This window comes from Apostichopus japonicus, chromosome 3 (assembly GCF_037975245.1).
Source record: "Apostichopus japonicus isolate 1M-3 chromosome 3, ASM3797524v1, whole genome shotgun sequence".
NCBI lineage: Eukaryota > Metazoa > Echinodermata > Holothuroidea > Aspidochirotida > Stichopodidae > Apostichopus > Apostichopus japonicus.
Window position 1 is genome coordinate 14205362 of NC_092563.1, and position 19472 is coordinate 14224833.

Here is a 19472-nt window from a genome sequence, read left to right on the forward strand (position 1 = left end):
TATTGGTTACGTGAATTGCTAGCACTTGCAATACAGGGGGGGGGGGGGGTCTAAAGGACCTGGTTGAATTTGGGTCATTCGCACGGTTTGGTAGTCTTATCCATGTCGAGTTTCCCCTTACTCAGTAGAAAATGGTTGAAAACCAATTTTTGGTTTTGATGACATTGGTAACCTTTGCATTCATGATGGCGTTATTTGTGTTTGTGTGTGAGTGCGTTTGTGACGCCCAGCTTGTAAACACGATGTCTCAAGAAAGGAAGGTCAGACAAATTTCATATTTGGTTTGTAGTAGTACCACATTGAGTACAAGAAGCCTATTGTTTTGGTGGAGGTCAAAGATCATTTGGGGTCACCAGAGGTCAAATTGTGAAAACCTTGTAAACACGATATCTCAAGAAGGGATGGTCAGACCAATTCATGTTTGGTTTGTAGAAGTACCACGTTGAGTACAAGAAGCCTATTGTATTTGGTGGAGGTCATTTGGGGTCACCAGGGGTGAAATTGTGAAAACCTTTTAAACGCTATATCACAAGAAGGAAAGCTTGGGAGGACCTCATATTTTATGTGAAGAATTACCACATTGAGTACAAGAAGCCTAATGTTTTTGGTCGTAGTCAAAGGTCATTTGGGGTCACCAGGGGTCAAATTGTGAAAACCTTGTAAAAACGATATTTCATTTTGGGAAGCATGGGCAGACTTCCCTATTTAATGTGTAGAAGTACCACATTGATTCCAAATAGCCTATTGTTTTTGGTGGAGGTCAAATTTCGCTTGGGGTCACCAGGGGTCAAATTGTGGAAACCTTGTAAACACGACATCTCAAGACTGTAAGCTTGGGCAGATCTAATATTTGGGTGTGTAGAAGTACGACATTGAATGCAGGAAGCCTGTTTTTGGTGGAGGTCATTTGGGGTGATCAGAGGTCAAATTGTGAAACCCTTGTAATCATATCAATATTGGAAGCTTGGGCAAATCTTGGTATGAAGTATAAAGCATTCAGTAAAATAAGTCTATTGATTTTGGTGGAGGTCAAGGTCATTTGGGGATAAGAGGGGTTAATGGTCATGTAGGGTATATGTGTTCATATTCAGGAAGTGGCAGCCCTGAAACAGCCTCGTGGCCTTTTGCTCTTCAGAACCTCAAAATCTTTGGACCAATCTCATATTTAGTATGTAATTGTGTCACATTAAGTACAAGAACCCTATATTTTGTGGAGGTCATTTGGGTCATTAGTGGTCAAATTTTTAAAACCTTTTAAACACGATATCTCAAGAAGGGAAGCTTGGACCAATGATCATATTTAGTATGTAGTTGTGACACTTGCAGTTCAAGAAGCCTATTGTTTATTGTGGAGGTCATAGCTTGAGGTCATTTGGAGTCACCAGGGGCCAATTTGTGGAAACCTTGTTTTATAATCTACCGTATCTCCCACCGACCAGCCTATTAGATAGCATGTGCGTCAATTTACTACAAATTGACGATTTGCACACTTACTACTTTCTCGACTATGATCAATCGCTAGTAGCAAATATGCAACTCGTCAATTTGAAGAAACTTGATGCATTTTCTGAATTTTGTCACGTTACCATCTCGTCAACTCGTCAATTTGCAGATAATTGTCGTTTTGTCAAATCGGTAACTCGTCAATGCAATGAATGTCCCTTCTACGCTTCCGTATGGAACAGGGAGCTGCAGAGGTAAAAGGAGGGTTGGGAAGGGGGGGGGGGTGAATTTAAGGAAGCAGCAATGTTCACCTGTGTATGAAAATTTGACCTTTGGGTCGGTTCTTTTACGTAACTTGATTGCTCGTTCAGTAAGATTTTTATTATTTTCAGTTTGGACAAAGAAGAAAATGAAAAAGAGAAGTCATGTTGCAAAGTATAAGACGTATGCCATTAATATCTTTCAAATAGCTATACACTGAGAATTGTTTATCACTTCTCAGCTGACAAGACACTAAATCCAGTGATGAGCTTTAGGGGATGGGAGTTTTTAATGTTCCCTTCATACCACGAGGATACCTGGGGGAGGTTGATGATGAGTGGGGTATGCCCATCATTCTAGGAGGAGGAGGTGGTAATGGGGCTGTACAACTGATGAGGATCAAATCTACTCAATTACTTTGTGCAGTCAAGACCCAGTACATACATCTGAATGAAGAAACTGCTGGTAAGGTCAATAAACAAAATAACTCTTTTTTTTCAAATATTAGCATACTTTATCATTATGATGTTCGTAAACCGTAAACTTTATAACAACTTTTCAATTTATTAAATGACGTTAAAGTCGAAAATTTTTCACTTTGTGTTTTTGTGTGCATTTGACTAATATAAGTATGAATATGTGTCTGGATGACGAAATATTCAGATCCGAATGGAATCATTGAGTACTTTCTCGATAATATCCTTGATATTTTTTATTCGTTATAAATCTCAAATATCTCAAATGATAACGTTGGAAAACATGGAAATTTAATTAAGAAATCGGTCAAAATTCTGTCAACAACAAAACGCTCCTTTAGCGGTTGTTTTACGAAATAGACATCCTCATTCCGGTAGAAATAATTTCTGCGAGTGTCGACGCATAAGAAAGAATAGATGGACGAGGTTTGAATGGCATAAAAATGAATATTACTTTATTCCTAAACAAACATGCCAAACTATGAAGATAAAACGAAACAGTTACTTAAATGATCGGGGTACATTAAAGGGTAAAAGTGACTTAAGACGCCAATTACATAGATTAAAAGAAAACTTATCCGTCAACATCGACGTCATCGCTTCCTCTTATTAAAACAAAATCGCGGCTCTGAATTAAACGTAAATGAATGTTTATCGAGTCACAAATAGTTGAATCCAGCACAGACTAGGCTTGGATCACGTGACTTCACGGCGACGGCGTACATGAGTGGCAGGATGACGTCACTTAATGATGTCATTTAATAAATATTCCACAGTTAAATAAATATATTTGCATAACCGGCAGTTGCGCAAAATTGCTCATTTTCATTGAGTAATCGAAATAAATTCCCTCATCTTGCGGGTGTCTCGTAAAATATAACAATTGTATATTATATGAAAAGCAGTGTCGAACAGGAGGGAAGGTTGATATTTTTTACCAAAAAGTATTTGATTGTTTTCACATCTAAAAGTTGCATGATGTTTCTTTCTCTTCAGAACTTTGCACGTGAAATCAGAATTTTGAAAGGATTACTAGGCTTGGAGTGCATTCCAACATTTTTCGGCATCACTTTGCCCCCAGATGATGGACCTTTTCCTGCTATCGTGCAAGAGTTCGTCAGAAACGGTCAACCGTACACTGCAACGTCACTCTATGATGCCACAGACAAGCGTCTTATCACCAAAAATAATTCTTTACAGATGGCGATGGATAAATGTTTGGCTCTGAGGGACATGCACGCCAGATATTGGTTGCATTGTGAAAGAAAATCGGACAACATTCTGTTGCAGACATCGAGTGTCGCAGACGATACTGAAGACCTCTGGAATGACGTCCACAGCATTGCATCATGGGAAGTCTAGATAAATTATATATCCCACGGGGTAAAATCCAAACTTCAACTTGATTTTGGTTTGACAATCAATATGAATAATCATAGCCAACATTTAATATTCACCGACAAAAGACAAGCCGAGGTGCGGAAGAACTCCATTCATGTTGCACCGGAAGTAATTACAGGTCAAAGGCCATTCAGCAAAGCTTCTGATGTATATATTTTCCATCGGCCTCGTCCTGAAAGACCTGAATGTCGTCGGAGACGACATTCTGTTGCGTCTTGGAGATCAATGTATGAAACCTAATCCAGATGAAAGACCAAAACTGGATGACGTCATAGACATTATAAATGTCAGGATACAGAGTGTGAAGATACCGACATGTTACAATGATGAACCTTAATCACGTGAATCATGATGCTAAAGTGTGAGACGCCAACTTTTTAAGACATGCGGTGCATCCATGATTATCATGTATTTGTATTTAAACATGGGTATACAGTCCTGTCACTGAAATGTACCCACCCATCTACTCTGACACAGTAGGCCTACTATCGACCTGATGGAGCGTCATGCCAAAACAGGAAAACGTAATCAGTAGCGCACCAACGGCGGTTAACCAATTAGAAGCAATTTTAAGGAAAAATACTTGTAGTATATAAAGCAAAGCTATTTCGAATGTTAATATCACCGCTACGTTTACCACCCGTTCTCTGCGCAGAGCGGAGTATATACAAATCTGGGCGAGAAAATTACACGCAGCATATAACACGATGATGAATAAGTAATAAAATGGATCTGGTAAAGCCCATTTCTCGAATAAAAAACACAATCCAACGTTAACGATGAAGATGAATATATTACCGACTAACATCATCCAAAGGCGATCGACACCTAAATCCGACAATTTCCTAACCCATATGAAAGAAAGCGCCAAGGAAAATGCGCCGAGAGTCGCAAATATGATACCGACCATTTCTCCGTCTGCGCGCACTGCGGTGGAATTGCGGAAGAAAAACGACGGTCTCGCGATGAGTACGACACCTACAATACACACGGTAATCAGTAGAATATCCACCACCTTCAAGAATTGCTTCAGAACGATACATCCCAAAATGGCGCTAAAAACTGGTGAACAGTTAACGATGGAGATTGCATCAGCGACAGGAGCCAGACCGACTGCCCCGACAATGAAGTTTATACATAGACACATCGACGCACCATAGAGCAACAGTAACGCGTACGATTGTCTACCGCTTGGAGTAGGTAGTCTCAAAACCAAGATGGAAACGAACGACATTGCCGACCCTAAAGGCGAGTAAACAGCGATGATGAATAAGGAATCCATCCGTTCGGTTAAAATCGATAGACATATATCTCCAACAGTTAAGAAGAAGACACCACCAAATGCGAATAATATTCCCTTCGTGAAAATCCTCCGGAGCATGTTCGTCACGATATATTCCTCTGTTACTGTGCAAGTTGAGTTGCTGTCGCGAAAGTCGTCACAATCGCTCATGCGCATTGGGGATTCTTCCCCAAAGACAGAGTTGGAATTCGCGGGAAGCTCCAAGCTTGTCTCTCCTGGTTCCTCTTCCATTGCAACAACTGGTTTGCTTGCCTGCAATGAAATAACATGGGCGATAATTATGATGCCAATTAGATAACATTAGGTGGAAAACTAATTGCCTATATATACAATAAATAAATAGGATTAAATGGCATTTCATTCGAGACAGGGGGCAGGGTTTGTTAGGAAGGATAGACGGCTGATCTCGTTACACCGCGGTGCGTTATTTTATCTTTCAATGCTATTACTTTGATTACGTTACTATATAGGTAGAAAATGTTCGATTAAATTGAAGCAAGTCTCATTCCAAAGTAATTGTGAATGAAAAGTGGATTTTTTTAATCCTTGAAAATTTCAAAACTTTGCGCTGTATATATAATATCACTATACAAGTAAGTTTTAAATTCGGCGTTGAATATGCCGAATTGTCGCAACACGAAACCATTCGCTTTTGTAGTGTTATCAATCTAATATATAATATGTTTGCTATGTGGCTTTTTCTCATCTTTAATGTTCACCATCTTAACTCTTCGGTTGTATACCAAAACTTTTAACTATGGCAAACAGCTTTTTAATATCATTGACAAAAGCGGCCTTCACATTATCAACACTAACACTACTGCCAGGCCGATCGTATAGGAACTACAGACAGGAACTTTTGGACTATATTGATAGCAATAACTCTCTAGCCACAATGGCAAGTAGCCTAACCTTCAGATTATAGACGATACAGGCTTTAGTGACCACCACATTTTCTAAACTACTTCCTCACTCAGACCAATTTGTCCGACTAACAGTGACTCTGACCTTAGCATAACAACTGCAACACTTTTAAGAATGATATTGACAATGTAATGACCGACCCTAACCATCAACTTCAACAACATCGACTCAACCTATACAGACTTGACGCCAGTCAGTAGCAGTTTCCTGAATAAGTGCCCGCTAAAGAAAGCTCAAAACAGGACGAAATTGGCGGCGTTAAACCAATACTATTCTTACACTTATCAAGGCCAGGAGAACACTATACTACTAGAAACCCCATCACCCCCATCCATCACCAGAAAGCAAATAAATTAAAGACAACATGTAGCGAGATCGCATGCGAAAGGGATCCCTCTATTTTTGTGGAGAATAGCTAGCAGTCTCCTTTAGCCTACTCTAGATTCGAGCCTCGGAAACAAACCAGCTATCTCATAAATAGTACAGGCAAATGGCAGGCGCGGCGGAAGAGGGAAAATTATTGGGGGGCTAATGTGTGGAGACTATTTAAGCGGAGCGCCACCATCGGTTGGCGCGGAGGGTACAAGAAAATTTTGGGTTTTTCAAACCCCCAGATGGCCGGAAACGGCACTTCCCGAGTGTTTTATGCTGCGGATACCTAGCCCTAAAATATGGGTCTCAAGCCTGCAATTTCTCAGATTGCACGTAAAAATCTGTAAAAACATTGTAATTTGTATATTCGATGGTGTTTTAAATTAAGAGAGTAGCTATTACTCGTAGTGTACTCGCAAAGATGTTTTTCAGTGTAGTAAATTACTACTTGCAATTAAATGCAATAATTAAATAAATGTCATAAGAAAAAACAGAAAGCATTTCTTTATGTCAACAAATGGGTAATTCTAAAACCATGTGCAGTTGCCAACAAATTTCTATATATGAACCAAGCACTGTCACAAATACATGTACCCTATACAGTACAGGTAAAATGCTATTATTGTGTTTTTGTTCGTTTAATAATTGATTGCGTTTAAACATAGAGCCATGTTCCACGCCTTGCGTGTACTCGTAGTGTATATAATTTTAATGAGTGTAGCGTTTAGCTTATTACACTCATATTTAAAACACTAATTTTCGATGAGGCATGATACAGACAGGGGGCGTGAAGACACGGTTGGGGTGACAATGTTGTCTATAGCAAGGGAACGGGCCGAGGGTCCCCCCTGCCTTTACTAAAATTATTACACCATAGTATACGTGTGCATCGAACAGATCGACAAGTATGCATTGAAAAATGGGCAGATGTACGTTTCGGAGCCTTGGTAAATATTGGGTGGGGGGGGGGGGCTTATCATGCATTTGCCCCCTCAACTTTTTCATTGGGGGGGCTGAGCCCCCCAACCCCCCCCCCCCCCCCGGTTCCGCCGCCACTGGCAAATGGTGTTATTAACCCGTCCGCCCCAAATTGATGTCCTTTTAAAAATGTTCACACTAGCTTTTTCGACTGACATCCACACTACGATAACACCTTCGCAAACTATACATTGATATATATTTAAACCCCAACCCGAATTACTTCATTCCCAATTGTAACGACGTTCCTCTTCGAGAGAATGAAATTACCACCCCTGTTACTATTATCGACTGGAACCTAGCGCTTGCTATATAATACATATAATAAGTCCTCTCCAGGTAATGATAATGACGGGCGTTAGCTATCTTATGCTTTTAACACTGTCCTGTATAGTTTTAATTAAACTATTCAATATCCTCACTAAAAAAAGGATATTTTCCCTCTCCTTCGAAAAATGGCTCCTGCTATTCTCCTCCCAAAACCAAACAAATCCCATTCAAATAATTATAAGCTGATTAGTCTACTTCAAGTCCTGGAGAAGATCTTTGAAAGAATCCTCAATATTTGTATCATCCTTTTTCGAAATTAAAGCTTGTTGCAGGTCCAAAAATTCTAACATTAAATCCCATCTTTAGAATTACGGTAAGTATAGAAATCAGCTTCCAAAACAAACAACACACGGCCGCTCTTTATTTCGATTGTGAAAAAAAAACTTGGCACTAAAATGCTCTCCACTACAAACTTCTAAACTATAATCGTCCCAGTAAAACTATTAGACTTGTTTCCTCCTACCTCCACGGTCGTTCAATTAAAGTTAACTTCAATGGTAGTTGTTAAGGATAGTCAACCAAGAAAGAACCTGGCAACGAAAAATCGACGAACAACGAATCGACTGATCCGCTCCCAGCCTCAGTCCCCTTGCATCGATAATATGTGACTGTGTGATAATCGTCAGGTGTTTATCACGATTCCCCTACAAGGATAACACAATGCTACCGACGATCTTAGCCAAAAGCTCAAAGCTCGAATCCTTTTAAGCTCAAAGCTGGTACTGCACAAGGCTCGGTTCTATAATCCCCTGTTATACAGTATTTATGTAAATGCATCCTCCCACAATGTGCTTAAATCTACCCAGTGCAGTCAATTCGCCGACGACCTCAGCTATAAATTGGCACTGTATAGTAAAAGCATTTCTTTGCGCGTTAGTTCCATCAAAGATCAGTACCTGGTGTAGTCAATGGAGAGTAAAAAATAAACCCAGACAAATATAAGCTGTGTTATCTTTAGTTATCCTTACTCTGGAGACTTGGTTGAGAACTATAACAGCAAACTTTCTAACACTACCTCGAGTAAAAGAAGCTGTTTACCTATAGGAGTTACCTGTGACCATAAACTTAATTTTTTTAAAACAATGGCAAGTTTGACCACGTTTTACTCCATAATGGTACAACTAATGATGTTAGATATTTGGCCGGTTGCCTCACGGGAAACTGGCAACCATTAGCGTGTTAGTGTTTTTGAACAAGTTTAGACACCAATGCGTCACACTGCAGGGATTGCTGGTACGTAAAGAGATAACCTTATTATCGTTTTATTTATCTACCATTTGTGTTTTTGGCTGTAGATTTGGTTTCTCTGTGATGGAGATAATCGTCTGTTGTTCGTATACTGCCTTTTTATCTATGACATACAAAACAGCACACTTTGTTTGCCAACACATTTATCGAGTGATTTAACCTGACTAAATGCAACTCACCGTATAAGGGAGGAAATTCTGCCACCCTAGTCGGTAAAGTCATTTGTGTGATATGTTTAGAACTAACCGGTATTATTCAAGTCAGTGTTAGAGTTAACAGAGCCATTAAGCCCTATACTGTGGCAGTATACAGTGTAAACTGACATCATAAAATATTTTTATTCCAACTCTGTTAAATGAAGATTGAAGGTCCATCTGTATGTGCTAAATATATTCGCTGGTATAGAAACAGATGATAACACGTGCAAATGGCATAAATATGTTGCATTGAACAACGGAAATGTACACATAACATACCATACTAACAGTATTTGGGTTAAACAACTATAGAACTACAACGCAGCTGCCTAAAAGCTATCAACAAAATAGCAATTGTATGCTTCCATTCTAGCTTTAACGGTTATATGAAAAAGGCTCGCATTTTCTCCAAAATGCTGTAAAGTGTATTTAATGCGAATAAGGTTCAAGAATTTTGTTGTATTCGGGAATACGTGTTGCTCATAAGTGATTATTGTTGTTGTTGTTCACAAAATTAAGTTTAGTTGATCGAAACGTTCTTCTGGTATTTGGCATATATATAGGCCTAATTAAGCATAGACGGACATAGTATTAATCATTGCATTCTACTATACAATTGGCGAATTAATAGGCACACACACATACTTTATCGTTCTAGTAATGAAGCACTATTAATATCAAGCAAATCTGGTAATCATTGATAAATCGATTTGTGTCAATACTCAGTAAACGTATTATATATCAGAGTAAGATATTCGAGTATAGATTGGCAGTAGCCAGTACAAATGCTACATAGTACTATTTTAGACAGTATACGCAGTATAAAGTAATCCATTGTAATGGTTGGTTGCATTCTTGACCGATACGACTACCATCTACAATGAACTGGATCCGAAATAACTACAACCAGCATAACTCACAAGAACTTCAACACATAGCTACGGAAGCAAGAAAGAGGCATGTCAATTGACGTTTTGATTACATGCAACAATTCGTCAATATGACAAGAATCTGACAATTTGAAGATGTGACTATATCATACCAAGTTACCAACTCATCAAAATGGCAAAATATCTGAAAGTTTACGTTTTGCCGAGATGAATATTACCTCGTCAAAATGTCAACAATTTGAAAACTGGCGTTTTTTCGAAATGCAATGAATTCGTTAAAATGAACAATATCTTTATATTGACGTTTTGGCGAGATGCATCTCGACAAAACGACAATATATATGTCTCTTCTACGCTTCCGTACATAGCAGCTGCTTCGTACCAGTGGATAGCGCGACGCTTGAAGGCCACTCGCTTGCATTGAGTTGTCGAAGCATATCTGAGTAATTAGAGAAATAATGAATTCGGTGTATTGTATCGGTACTGTCGTGACTATAGTATAGAGATAACTGTATATATCTAAGACAGCTGTAAAATGTGAGAAATGCTCGCGTGCTAAATGATTCCACTCAGTATATGTCCCTAGATTTAAGCAAAAGTATGTGTTTAGCTAATGTTTAGAAGCGGCGGGTCCTGCCCCCCCCCCCCCTCCGTGAATCGGCCTCTGTAGGTTCACTCAATATAGTTTATTTAAGTCATTTCAAAGTCGAACGTATTTCATATATTTTGTAATCCAGAGAAGGAGGTATCCATCTGTCGTTTTGAGTATTGGCTAAAACTAGAACCATCTTCTGAAGTCACGACAGGGGCCCAATTCAGTCACCCCTGATGAAAAGCTGAGATTCTAGATCATTGTCGGTTATAATTTGACGAAAATTAATCATGACATTGTTTATGTTCAAGATATCATAGGCGAGGAATGTTTTGATGCGAAAGATTAGAAGGATAAGACTTGGGAAATGGAACTACAATACCTGTTTTCTGCATGAACTAAAACATTGTATACGTGTTCCCTTGGTATCATTATAGGGCAATTCGAAATTCCTAAAAAGGATTCTATTTACATGCATGAAAATAAATGTTTGTATGTTGAGCCTATTTTCAATTACTTGGGTTTATTAACAGTATTTTGACCAATTTGACTCGGCGTAAACTCTTCTCTTACTGTCAACAAGGGGGATCTAAGGACGGAATGGGGATGGGGTCAAAATTGTTGCCTCCATTTTGAAATTATCTCGATCCTCCCCTCCTCCCCCCAACCACCCCCCCCCCCCCAGCTACAAACATAATTTCGTTCAAAACAAGTTAAAATAGTGAACAAAGTTAGTACGGTTCATGCTCAGAAATTCCTTCCTTTTACAGATGTACACGAACATTTAATCGATATTTCGGTAATAATCTGGTATCTAGCAATACTTGTATCCCGTCTCTACTCATCCCCCTATAGTAATATTCGTTTATCCCTAGGTCGACAGAAATGGTATATTTAATTTGAGGCGATGAGTTGGATTGGCAGCTTGTCCACGATCTATCCGTCAATGTGCAGAGACGGATTTAAAAGTGTGTTATTTCCATTGTAGCTCATTACAAAGAATCATCGCAATATATCATATATATCATATATATATATATATATATATATATATATATATATATATATATATATATATATATATATATATATATATATATATATATATATATATATATATATATATATATATATATATATCAAAGCATATCACAACTGTGCATCCAATAATGGGTTGGAGCTCTAACGCTGTGTTACGCAGACTTTCATCAATTACAAACCCTATTTTCCTAAATTTAAATATAAATTTCTAGCACATTAATATTTCACTAGGAAATTATCCATTACGCATTAGTGGTAAACATGAGTTGCGTATAAAAGAAGAAATTTAGATCACCTCTTACCTCTTTATGGTTGTATGATCGACCACGGTATTACACATGCATGTGAGTGAAATATATGAAAGAGAGAGAGAAATAGATTTTACTTGCTGCATTATGATGTACCATCATAAATGAAGCCTCGTTTTAATATAAGAACTAAAAACGTCGAACCGTTGGTTTGTAAACACTAAACAGATATGCCTCGGTTGGCACGTTATACCCTTAACTCTTTGCAATGAACGTTTGGATAAACACTGACCTATATGTGATTTGTACATCCAGTGGCGTAGGAAGGTACTTTTGAGTGGGGGGGGGGGGGGGCTGAAGACTGATGGCCAGCCTGGGGAGGGGTCTAAGGTAAGGGGAGGGGGTGTGGAATTTTTGCATTTCCAGGTGGCCTCAGATGCAATTTGGTGCAATATAGCACACTTCAACACCCACTCCATTTTGTAAACTTAATTTTGTATTTTCACCTGGCCTTAGATGCAATTTGGTGCTCCAAATGAGATTTTTTTTTCTCATTTGGAAATGAAAAAGGGGTTTTCTGACTTGCGAACCGGGGGGCGGAATGATACTTCCGCCCCTCCACATTTTCACTGTGGGGGCTGGCGCCCCCCAGCCCCCCTGTTCCTACGCCCTTGTGTACATCAGTCTGTAGGTTGTAGTCTCGTTGAGACGAAACTTATATCCTGGACGTAATTTAAGGTTGCATGATTTTATTTAACTGCATCTTACAGAAGAGGTCAGGGAGCGGGGGGGGGGGGGGGCTGCGGAATAATAAGTCATCCTCTTCCTCCCCCCTCCTCTGCAAGAAGTATAATGAAAATTTATGTCATATACTTGCAACCTTTGAATATGAGTTCGAACCTTGAAAAAATACAAGGCCTACATAACTAGATTACACATCAAGATTCGTAAACAGTTTTCGAACATAAAGTACCAGTATGTTTAACATCAGGTCAGTGATTTTGTACAGTGATAGACGTGTTGATCTGATATTTGAAATAAATTTAAAGGGTCGAACTAATAAAGGCAATAAAGGAAAGGTCCAGGTCAAAAGCAGGCTCAGCGAAAGTTTGAGTCCTTGTCGGAGTAATCTTTGACCCTTTGGGATAATCTAGATTAAAATATTACTCCTCCCTGTATTGTCTAGTATGTGATATCCACCCTCCCCACACCCACACCCACCCCACCCCAGAACATTTTAACCGTGCAGAGATAAGTCTAATACGCCCTTCTCTGATATAGGCTAAACTTGGAACCTCAGGGAAGTTTTATGGAATAGCGTAGCCTATAGCTGATTAAAGTTGACTATTATCTGCCATCAAAGTTATGAATCTAATAAAATTTCACAAAACGGGCAAATTATGTAGTAATATACATTTCTAAATTAAATTATTGCTAATCGATCAATTAAATGCTTCTCGTCAGTTACACAATGACTTTGACGAAAATTCATTTTTCATTTTCGTTCAGGCCAACCTGCGATAAGGATGGTTCAGAAGTTCAGATGTTACGCTAGAACAAATCTGACATCTATATAGTTTCTTCAGGCGCTTAGCCAAGGGGGGGGGGGGCGAAGGGGGCAGCCGCCCCCTTGAGCATATATATATATTTGTAATGTTTTTATGATATCGCTAGTATTTTCAAAAGAGAAAATGCTAAGATGCAACTTATAAGGCCTGGGAAGTGCCATTTCCAGCGATCTGGGAGGCATTTTCAGCCAAAATTTTCTTGTACGCTTCGCGCCAACATGGTGGCGCTACGCGTAGATAGTTTGCAGAGCCGTATATAGAGAGAGTTTGGCCAACTGGCGATTTGTGACGTCACACGCAAACCATGGGCATCAAAATAGGTCCAGTTGTCGTTACCAGTTGCGCGAAACACGAAAAACACCACACACAATATATAGCAGCTTTGCACACCGTGCTCGTTGCGAACAAATGAAGCGACTCAGAATGTCAGATTTTGACAGGCATACGAGGAACAAAATGGATATCAGGTAATGAATTAGAGTATGCGTTAGTTAGTGACATTTACGTTTATCTTCACACCTGAAATGCATAGAAAACTAGCTGAAAACCTGTCATTACACTTGTTTTATTTTACGCCTCATACTACTAGTCCTACTTTAGTCATACAAACGAAAAGCACACATCACAGTCCTGGCTAGGCTAGATTACAGACGCACAACTATAGCATCAGGCCAACATTAATAGATCCTTCAATTAAATAAAGTAGGCCTACACATAAAATGACAATTTATGCTTCACTGATCTTTTCAGGTTTGCCAAAAAGTAGTTGTACCAGAGGTCATTGTATTAAACTCCAGAAGTTACATAGTAGGATTAATATTCGGCATAACTTTTTCTCTTCAGTCTAATACAACTTATACAAGGGTTGTGAATGGATGGAATGGTTTGCCTGAGAAGGTTGAATTGCAAGTAGTGTGAATGGGTTTAAGAATACTTTGGATGAGTACAGGGTCCTTAATGGGGACTTGAATGTCTCTCCTGGTCTTTTTTTCTACTAAACTAAACTATATACTTGAGTGTAGGAGTTAGCAATAGTTGGGAGTCTGTGGGCAAACCTAAGACTGATATTGTGGTGTTAATTTCTCAGGAATGTAGTACTAGGCTATAGTAGGTGCAACAGATTGAATGGGTCTGTCGAGAAAAAAAAAACCTGCAACAACTGAATACTGGTGTATGTTGTAGCTTATGTATTTTCCATTAACATATATACTATACGGTCATGTCCTTAATAAGGTTTCATGGATCACACTGACATAGTGTGCCTTCTTGTCAGTGTTGTCAACTGAGCACAGGGCTGATGACATCATTCAGTTTGTTATTATGCAGACAGCAAATGGCCATAATGATAATTATTAATTGTTACTTATTCTTCATACTGCCCTTACTGGCCTTACCTGAACAGTGATGTATAAAAATGCAAGAAGTCGTTAAGCTTTTCATTTAAGAATCGTTTCAGCCTGTCCTATTTCAAACATATGATTGGCAGGTTTCCACGTTACATAGCTTATCAAAATGGAGCTGCTCTGTAAAGCAAGAAAATCACACATATGCATGCATACAAACACACTTATATATAACAATTTCTGAATATCTTTTCAGCTGCCCAAAGGTACTGGAATGCAAGCTCTGTTGGGTGAATTAAAAAACCCTCATTGTACTCTTTTATCATGGTCAGCGTAGCTGGAACCAGCAATGATGGTGATGAGATTTGACAGGACCTAGACAAGAATTCAATAGCTGCTTTGTGTTGAAGTGGGTTCAACTTGCTCAAGGCCATGACAGGATGACGACTAGACATTAGGATGAATTATCTGTTGCAGAGCTCTATAAACCAGGCAGTTGTTAAAACATCCATTGGGTGACCCTCACAGTCTACCAGCACTGCATCGCAGAAGCAAAATGAAGTGTGTGTGATACCTTCATCTTATGAGAGTGGAATGGTATCAGTGTGGCCTCTGTCAATTTGGCTTCAAGTCTTTGTTTTCTTGAAAGCTGAGAAGATCTTTCAGTGGTTTCACACTGACCTCTGTACTTGACAATTCATGTGTATTTGCCAGCTCAGGAGGAAGCCAGATTTTAATTACATTAACCAATGCTGACTTTTTTTTGGACATGTGGTACATCTGCAAGGAGGTGAAGGAAGCAGTTGGAGTTGCATGGATGTGGAATCTTGTTGATAGTCTGGCAGTCTTATCCACAGATTATCCCAAAGCTTCTCCACATTGCCACATTCAGAACTTATTACATTGATAAACTTGAAAATTGCAGGAATCTAACGAAGCACCCATCAAGGGAATTTGTTTGTATAATTATTGAAAGCTGTGACCTTCTAATGTGACAGACTAATGTGAAATAAAGGGCATTAGATTACCATGTAAATGAACCTTGTTATTGTTTGATTGTATCTAATGTTTGCAAAATTTTAAGTTGCATGCTACCAATTGAAACATAATTCTTTCTCTATTAATGGGATATAAATACTTCTCCTTAAAGGGTGTGGAGACTCCCGCACAAAGAAACGTCTCATGCCGGTTATCTGACCTAGTTTCGAATGTGGTGTAACAGAAGTGTTAGACACCACCATTGATCCCAGAAAATACATATACAGCTTGCTACCATCTGTAAATAGACATTAGTGTACAGTCAATACAAACATCACAGTCAATACTCACAACACAGTGCACATAGCATCGTGGACATCTCAGGTCTAGATAAAAGATAACAAGGTATCAGGTTTCATTACTGTCTGCATTTTGTAGCGACACAAAAAAAACTTCACTTGCAAGCAACGGAAAGTAAACTTTTTCAGAGCGCGGCATGCGGTTTAGGGCAAGTCTTCAATACCTTTAAATATACTGCATCGGTTGTTGTCACTTGATCATTTGCTTGTGTGTGAGCTAAACAGCTCAAATAATATGTAAAAAAATAATACAAACTTTCAAATTGCCAGATATTTACTTGCTCAAAATCATTATCCAATCATGATTTGTTGCTATCCTTGAGTCCATTATTCAGATGATGAGGCAGATTCCCTTCAACTCTCCATGATGAAGGTAAAACCTTATATCTTAACCAACTGCCATTGAGTGTCCATTTGAAAGTTTCAAACACACAAGTGCATTGATTAAAACAAAGACTTTATTGCTGTGGTTGCAGGAACTGGATTTCAGTCTAGTAGTCACTCACCAGGTTTGTCATTATCACAGTCTGCTAACTGTGGCTTTTTATGTTAGGAGTTTTTCTTCAGAGAACATGTCATCTTTGATTTGTAAAAAAAGTCCTGAAATTCAGGGAGTTAAAATTTACTGTCTAAAGATAATTTAAAAAGATTTTTTTTAACTTCAATCATCAATGTGGGTGTCAATTAAGGGAATAAGGAGGTACTGATGCAACTTTGATAAATGATAGTTGACTGCATCCAAATTAAACCAAGGCCTAGGCTATACTTTTGAAAAAGAAAAAATTAGGCTAATTCATGTTAGCCTAAAAAGGCTAGGCCAATGCTGACAATTAACACAAACCAAGATCATTTAACAACTTGGGCACTTGTTTATGGCATACTAAAAAGGGTCTATATAATTAGGCCTGTATGTGTACACAACCCACAAGTTGCCAATGAGCCTAGACCTAGCCTAACTAGTTTAGGCCTAGGCTACTTTGTTTTCCTTAGACCTAGTTTAATTGGGCCTTATACTGTGCCATATTATGTAATGTGCTATAACAGTTGTAGTAATAGAAGGAATGGTCCAGGTCTAACTAAGCCCAGGCTTAACTTATGCTTCGGGCTTAACTAAGGATTAGGGCTTTACGTGATGCCTAGAGGCTAGCCCACCCTTTTACATTAAACTAAAAGTGATACTTTTTTAGGCTAGGCATAGCCTAGGCATACAATAACTAGGAATTAGTATAACTATATGTGCGACTGAAACTGCCATGCCTATGATTAGGAGAGCTGGCATAATGAAATCGAATTTGTGGATCGTAAAACGAGAGAGAATAGCCATGCATGTAATTACAGAAACCAGTCTGAACGTAAAATTCTCGCATTGCTTGTACATTACTCGTATTACACTAGGGCCTATGGCTAGTATGGGCCTAGGCTACACAGACTTTTTTTCATTAGATCTCCATCTTGTTCTTTCTACTTCCAAAAAATTCCTCTTCTTTTATGGTCAGTCGGATAATCAAACAACAATATCCATGTTCTGACCGATTGCAGCATCCCCAGCACCATTTCTTTCATAATTTCGTACTTTTTCGTGTACACAAACGATAGTCTATACACTGTGAGTATGCGTGTCGTCTGCTATAAAGTTCTCAAGTGGACCTATTTTACCACCCTGTGTGGGCGTTTTCCCTCTCGACCAATCCAAATCGGTTACATGGTTGGCCAAACTCTCTCTATATACGGCTCTGATAGTTTGCAATGCCGAATCTACAGTTTCGCCCCTCCCTTGGCAAATTCCTGGCTACGCACCTGAGTTTCTTTAATTTTTACCAGTCGTGTAAGCTTATCACCAATCCCTTTATAGAATACCAAAATGGGTTCTTCTGGGGGCCCGGGGCGAATATTTTTTTCCCAAACTGAACTGACACTGAAATTATTTCCTCGATTCTGATTGGCTGATCAAAACCGGAATGGTAGTCTGCGTTTATCAATGAATGTATGTGACACTGCAAATGTTGATCATACCAATCCTCATGGGCCGCATCATGTCAAAAATACGTGTGTAGGCCTTATACAGGCTAAGTTAAAGTATGTAGGCCTATAAGTGTACCAGCATGTTGATACAATGTGAGGCTTCCAGTTACCAAAAGCTACTGTAAGGGCGGTAGGGCCTTTATTAGTGAATTTGAGATCTCGAACTAATACGAATACGTATATACGGTTAATGCAGGCCTACTCCTAGGTCACCATGTACAAGAACTTCTAATGGTACCGGTAAACATCTGTGTTTCCGTACGTATACGGTTATAAGGCTATATACAACTAGTTAACAAGTCAAAAGACACAGACATATCGTCAAATGCCACTCAATGGCTCGCGCGTCTTCATGGCCACTGCATATTTGACAAGGCCTATTTTGATTCATTGAATGATCGACGTATTACATTTTGAATTTATGATTATAAAACTGAAAGTATCGCAACCCCGAATGTACACAAACACCTCGTACATTTGTAAATCGGCTACATGTATACAATTACAAATACACTGTGTTTTATTGTGTTGTATACTATACACAGTACAATAGGCTACATTACATGTATGTGCTGTGTAGAACGGAGTCAAGCGAGTAAACAAACGACCGAGGACTGCCTATAATGGGCGCAGTAGTTGGGAATAGTTGCTCTACTATATACTTTCGTTTATACCTACCAAAAGTTCTGGGAAGTTGCTAATGTGAATATCTTAAAATTGTTCGTGTTGATCATACTGATATCGGCAGATTATGGAGGATCCATGTTGAAAACTAAAGTATATCACGTGCTCGCTGAGAACCAATCAGAATCGAAGAAATAATTTCAGTGTCAGTTCAGTTTGGGAAAAAAATATTCGCGGCCCGGGGGGGGGGGGCGAATTAGGTTGAATTGGGCATCCCTTGTGCAGATTCAGCCAAACGAGGAGATTGTATAACTAACTACGTAAAACAGGTTGGGTTATTAAGTACATGTCATTTATAGCACAATTGTTTGAGTTGACGGTCATAGAACCTTTTTTTGGACGTTCTTCAATACTTAATTACCAAAATGACTTTATTCCTTAGCTTGCAAGCTCAAATGTCTTGCAATTGACTTATTTAAATTGGATAACCGTGAAGTTTTTTTCATATCTGATGTTTGTGTGTGCACGATTAATACTGATGCAAAAAGTGTCTGGAAAAAGACAAAATTTGCCTGATCGAATGAAATTCATAATTATAAGTTCATTAACCTTCATTCGAGGGAAAATTAGGCGTGTTGTTTTACTTTACTTTGTCGCAATGTGTTTTTTGTTGTTGTTTTTTGAGTAGTTACTCGGAAGGTTTGGTCAAGTATCACTAAAGAAGGTAATTAAAACATAAACCTGTGGCGTTCCAAACTACTCATAACGAAAGTTTCTTGCACGTCTGAACGTGTGGCAGTGTGTGGCAATTTGCCCTATAGTTATTGAAGTTCACATTGCATACATTTTTAATACAAATATGGAACTTTCTTTA

General features: G+C 38.8%; 2 protein-coding genes and 1 long non-coding RNA gene across 3 annotated transcripts in view; 2 read left to right on the forward strand and 1 right to left on the reverse strand.

Annotated features, from left to right (window-relative positions):
- The first annotated feature begins 38 nt into the window (after positions 1-38).
- Positions 39-3542, forward strand: LOC139964067 (uncharacterized). Its single transcript, XM_071965426.1, has 2 exons — positions 39-2174; positions 3177-3542. Exons 1-2 carry the CDS (start codon positions 1983-1985, stop codon positions 3540-3542), a joined length of 558 nt encoding a protein of 185 aa, XP_071821527.1. The 5' UTR covers positions 39-1982.
- A 502-nt stretch (positions 3543-4044) lies between these two features.
- Positions 4045-7780, reverse strand: LOC139964062 (solute carrier family 35 member G1-like). The gene is made up of 2 exons (XM_071965412.1): positions 7581-7780; positions 4045-5136 (listed from the first exon to the last, which is right to left on the reverse strand). The coding sequence occupies exons 1-2, from the start codon at positions 7653-7655 to the stop codon at positions 4045-4047; spliced, it is 1167 nt and encodes a 388-aa protein (XP_071821513.1). The 5' UTR covers positions 7656-7780.
- An 803-nt stretch (positions 7781-8583) lies between these two features.
- Positions 8584-19472, forward strand: part of LOC139964113 (uncharacterized) — a 45280-nt gene continuing 34391 nt past the window's right edge. Inside the window, exon 1 of the long non-coding RNA XR_011791827.1 lies at positions 8584-8721. This is a non-coding gene — a long non-coding RNA (uncharacterized lncRNA). The remainder of the gene's footprint in view (positions 8722-19472) is intronic.

Excerpts from the sequence above, each read along its gene's own strand:
- LOC139964067 (XM_071965426.1), top strand. The coding sequence starts at position 1,983 with ATGGGAGTTTTTAATGTTCCCTTCATACCACGAGGATACCTGGGGGAG. Across the intron at positions 2,175-3,176 it reads ATGAAGAAACTGCTGGTAAG|AACTTTGCACGTGAAATCAG; the intron begins GTCAATAAACAA and ends CTTTCTCTTCAG.
- LOC139964062 (XM_071965412.1), bottom strand. The coding sequence starts at position 7,655 with ATGGGATTTGTTTGGTTTTGGGAGGAGAATAGCAGGAGCCATTTTTCG. Across the intron at positions 5,137-7,580 it reads GGGAAAATATCCTTTTTTTA|GCAAGCAAACCAGTTGTTGC; the intron begins GTGAGGATATTG and ends ATTTCATTGCAG.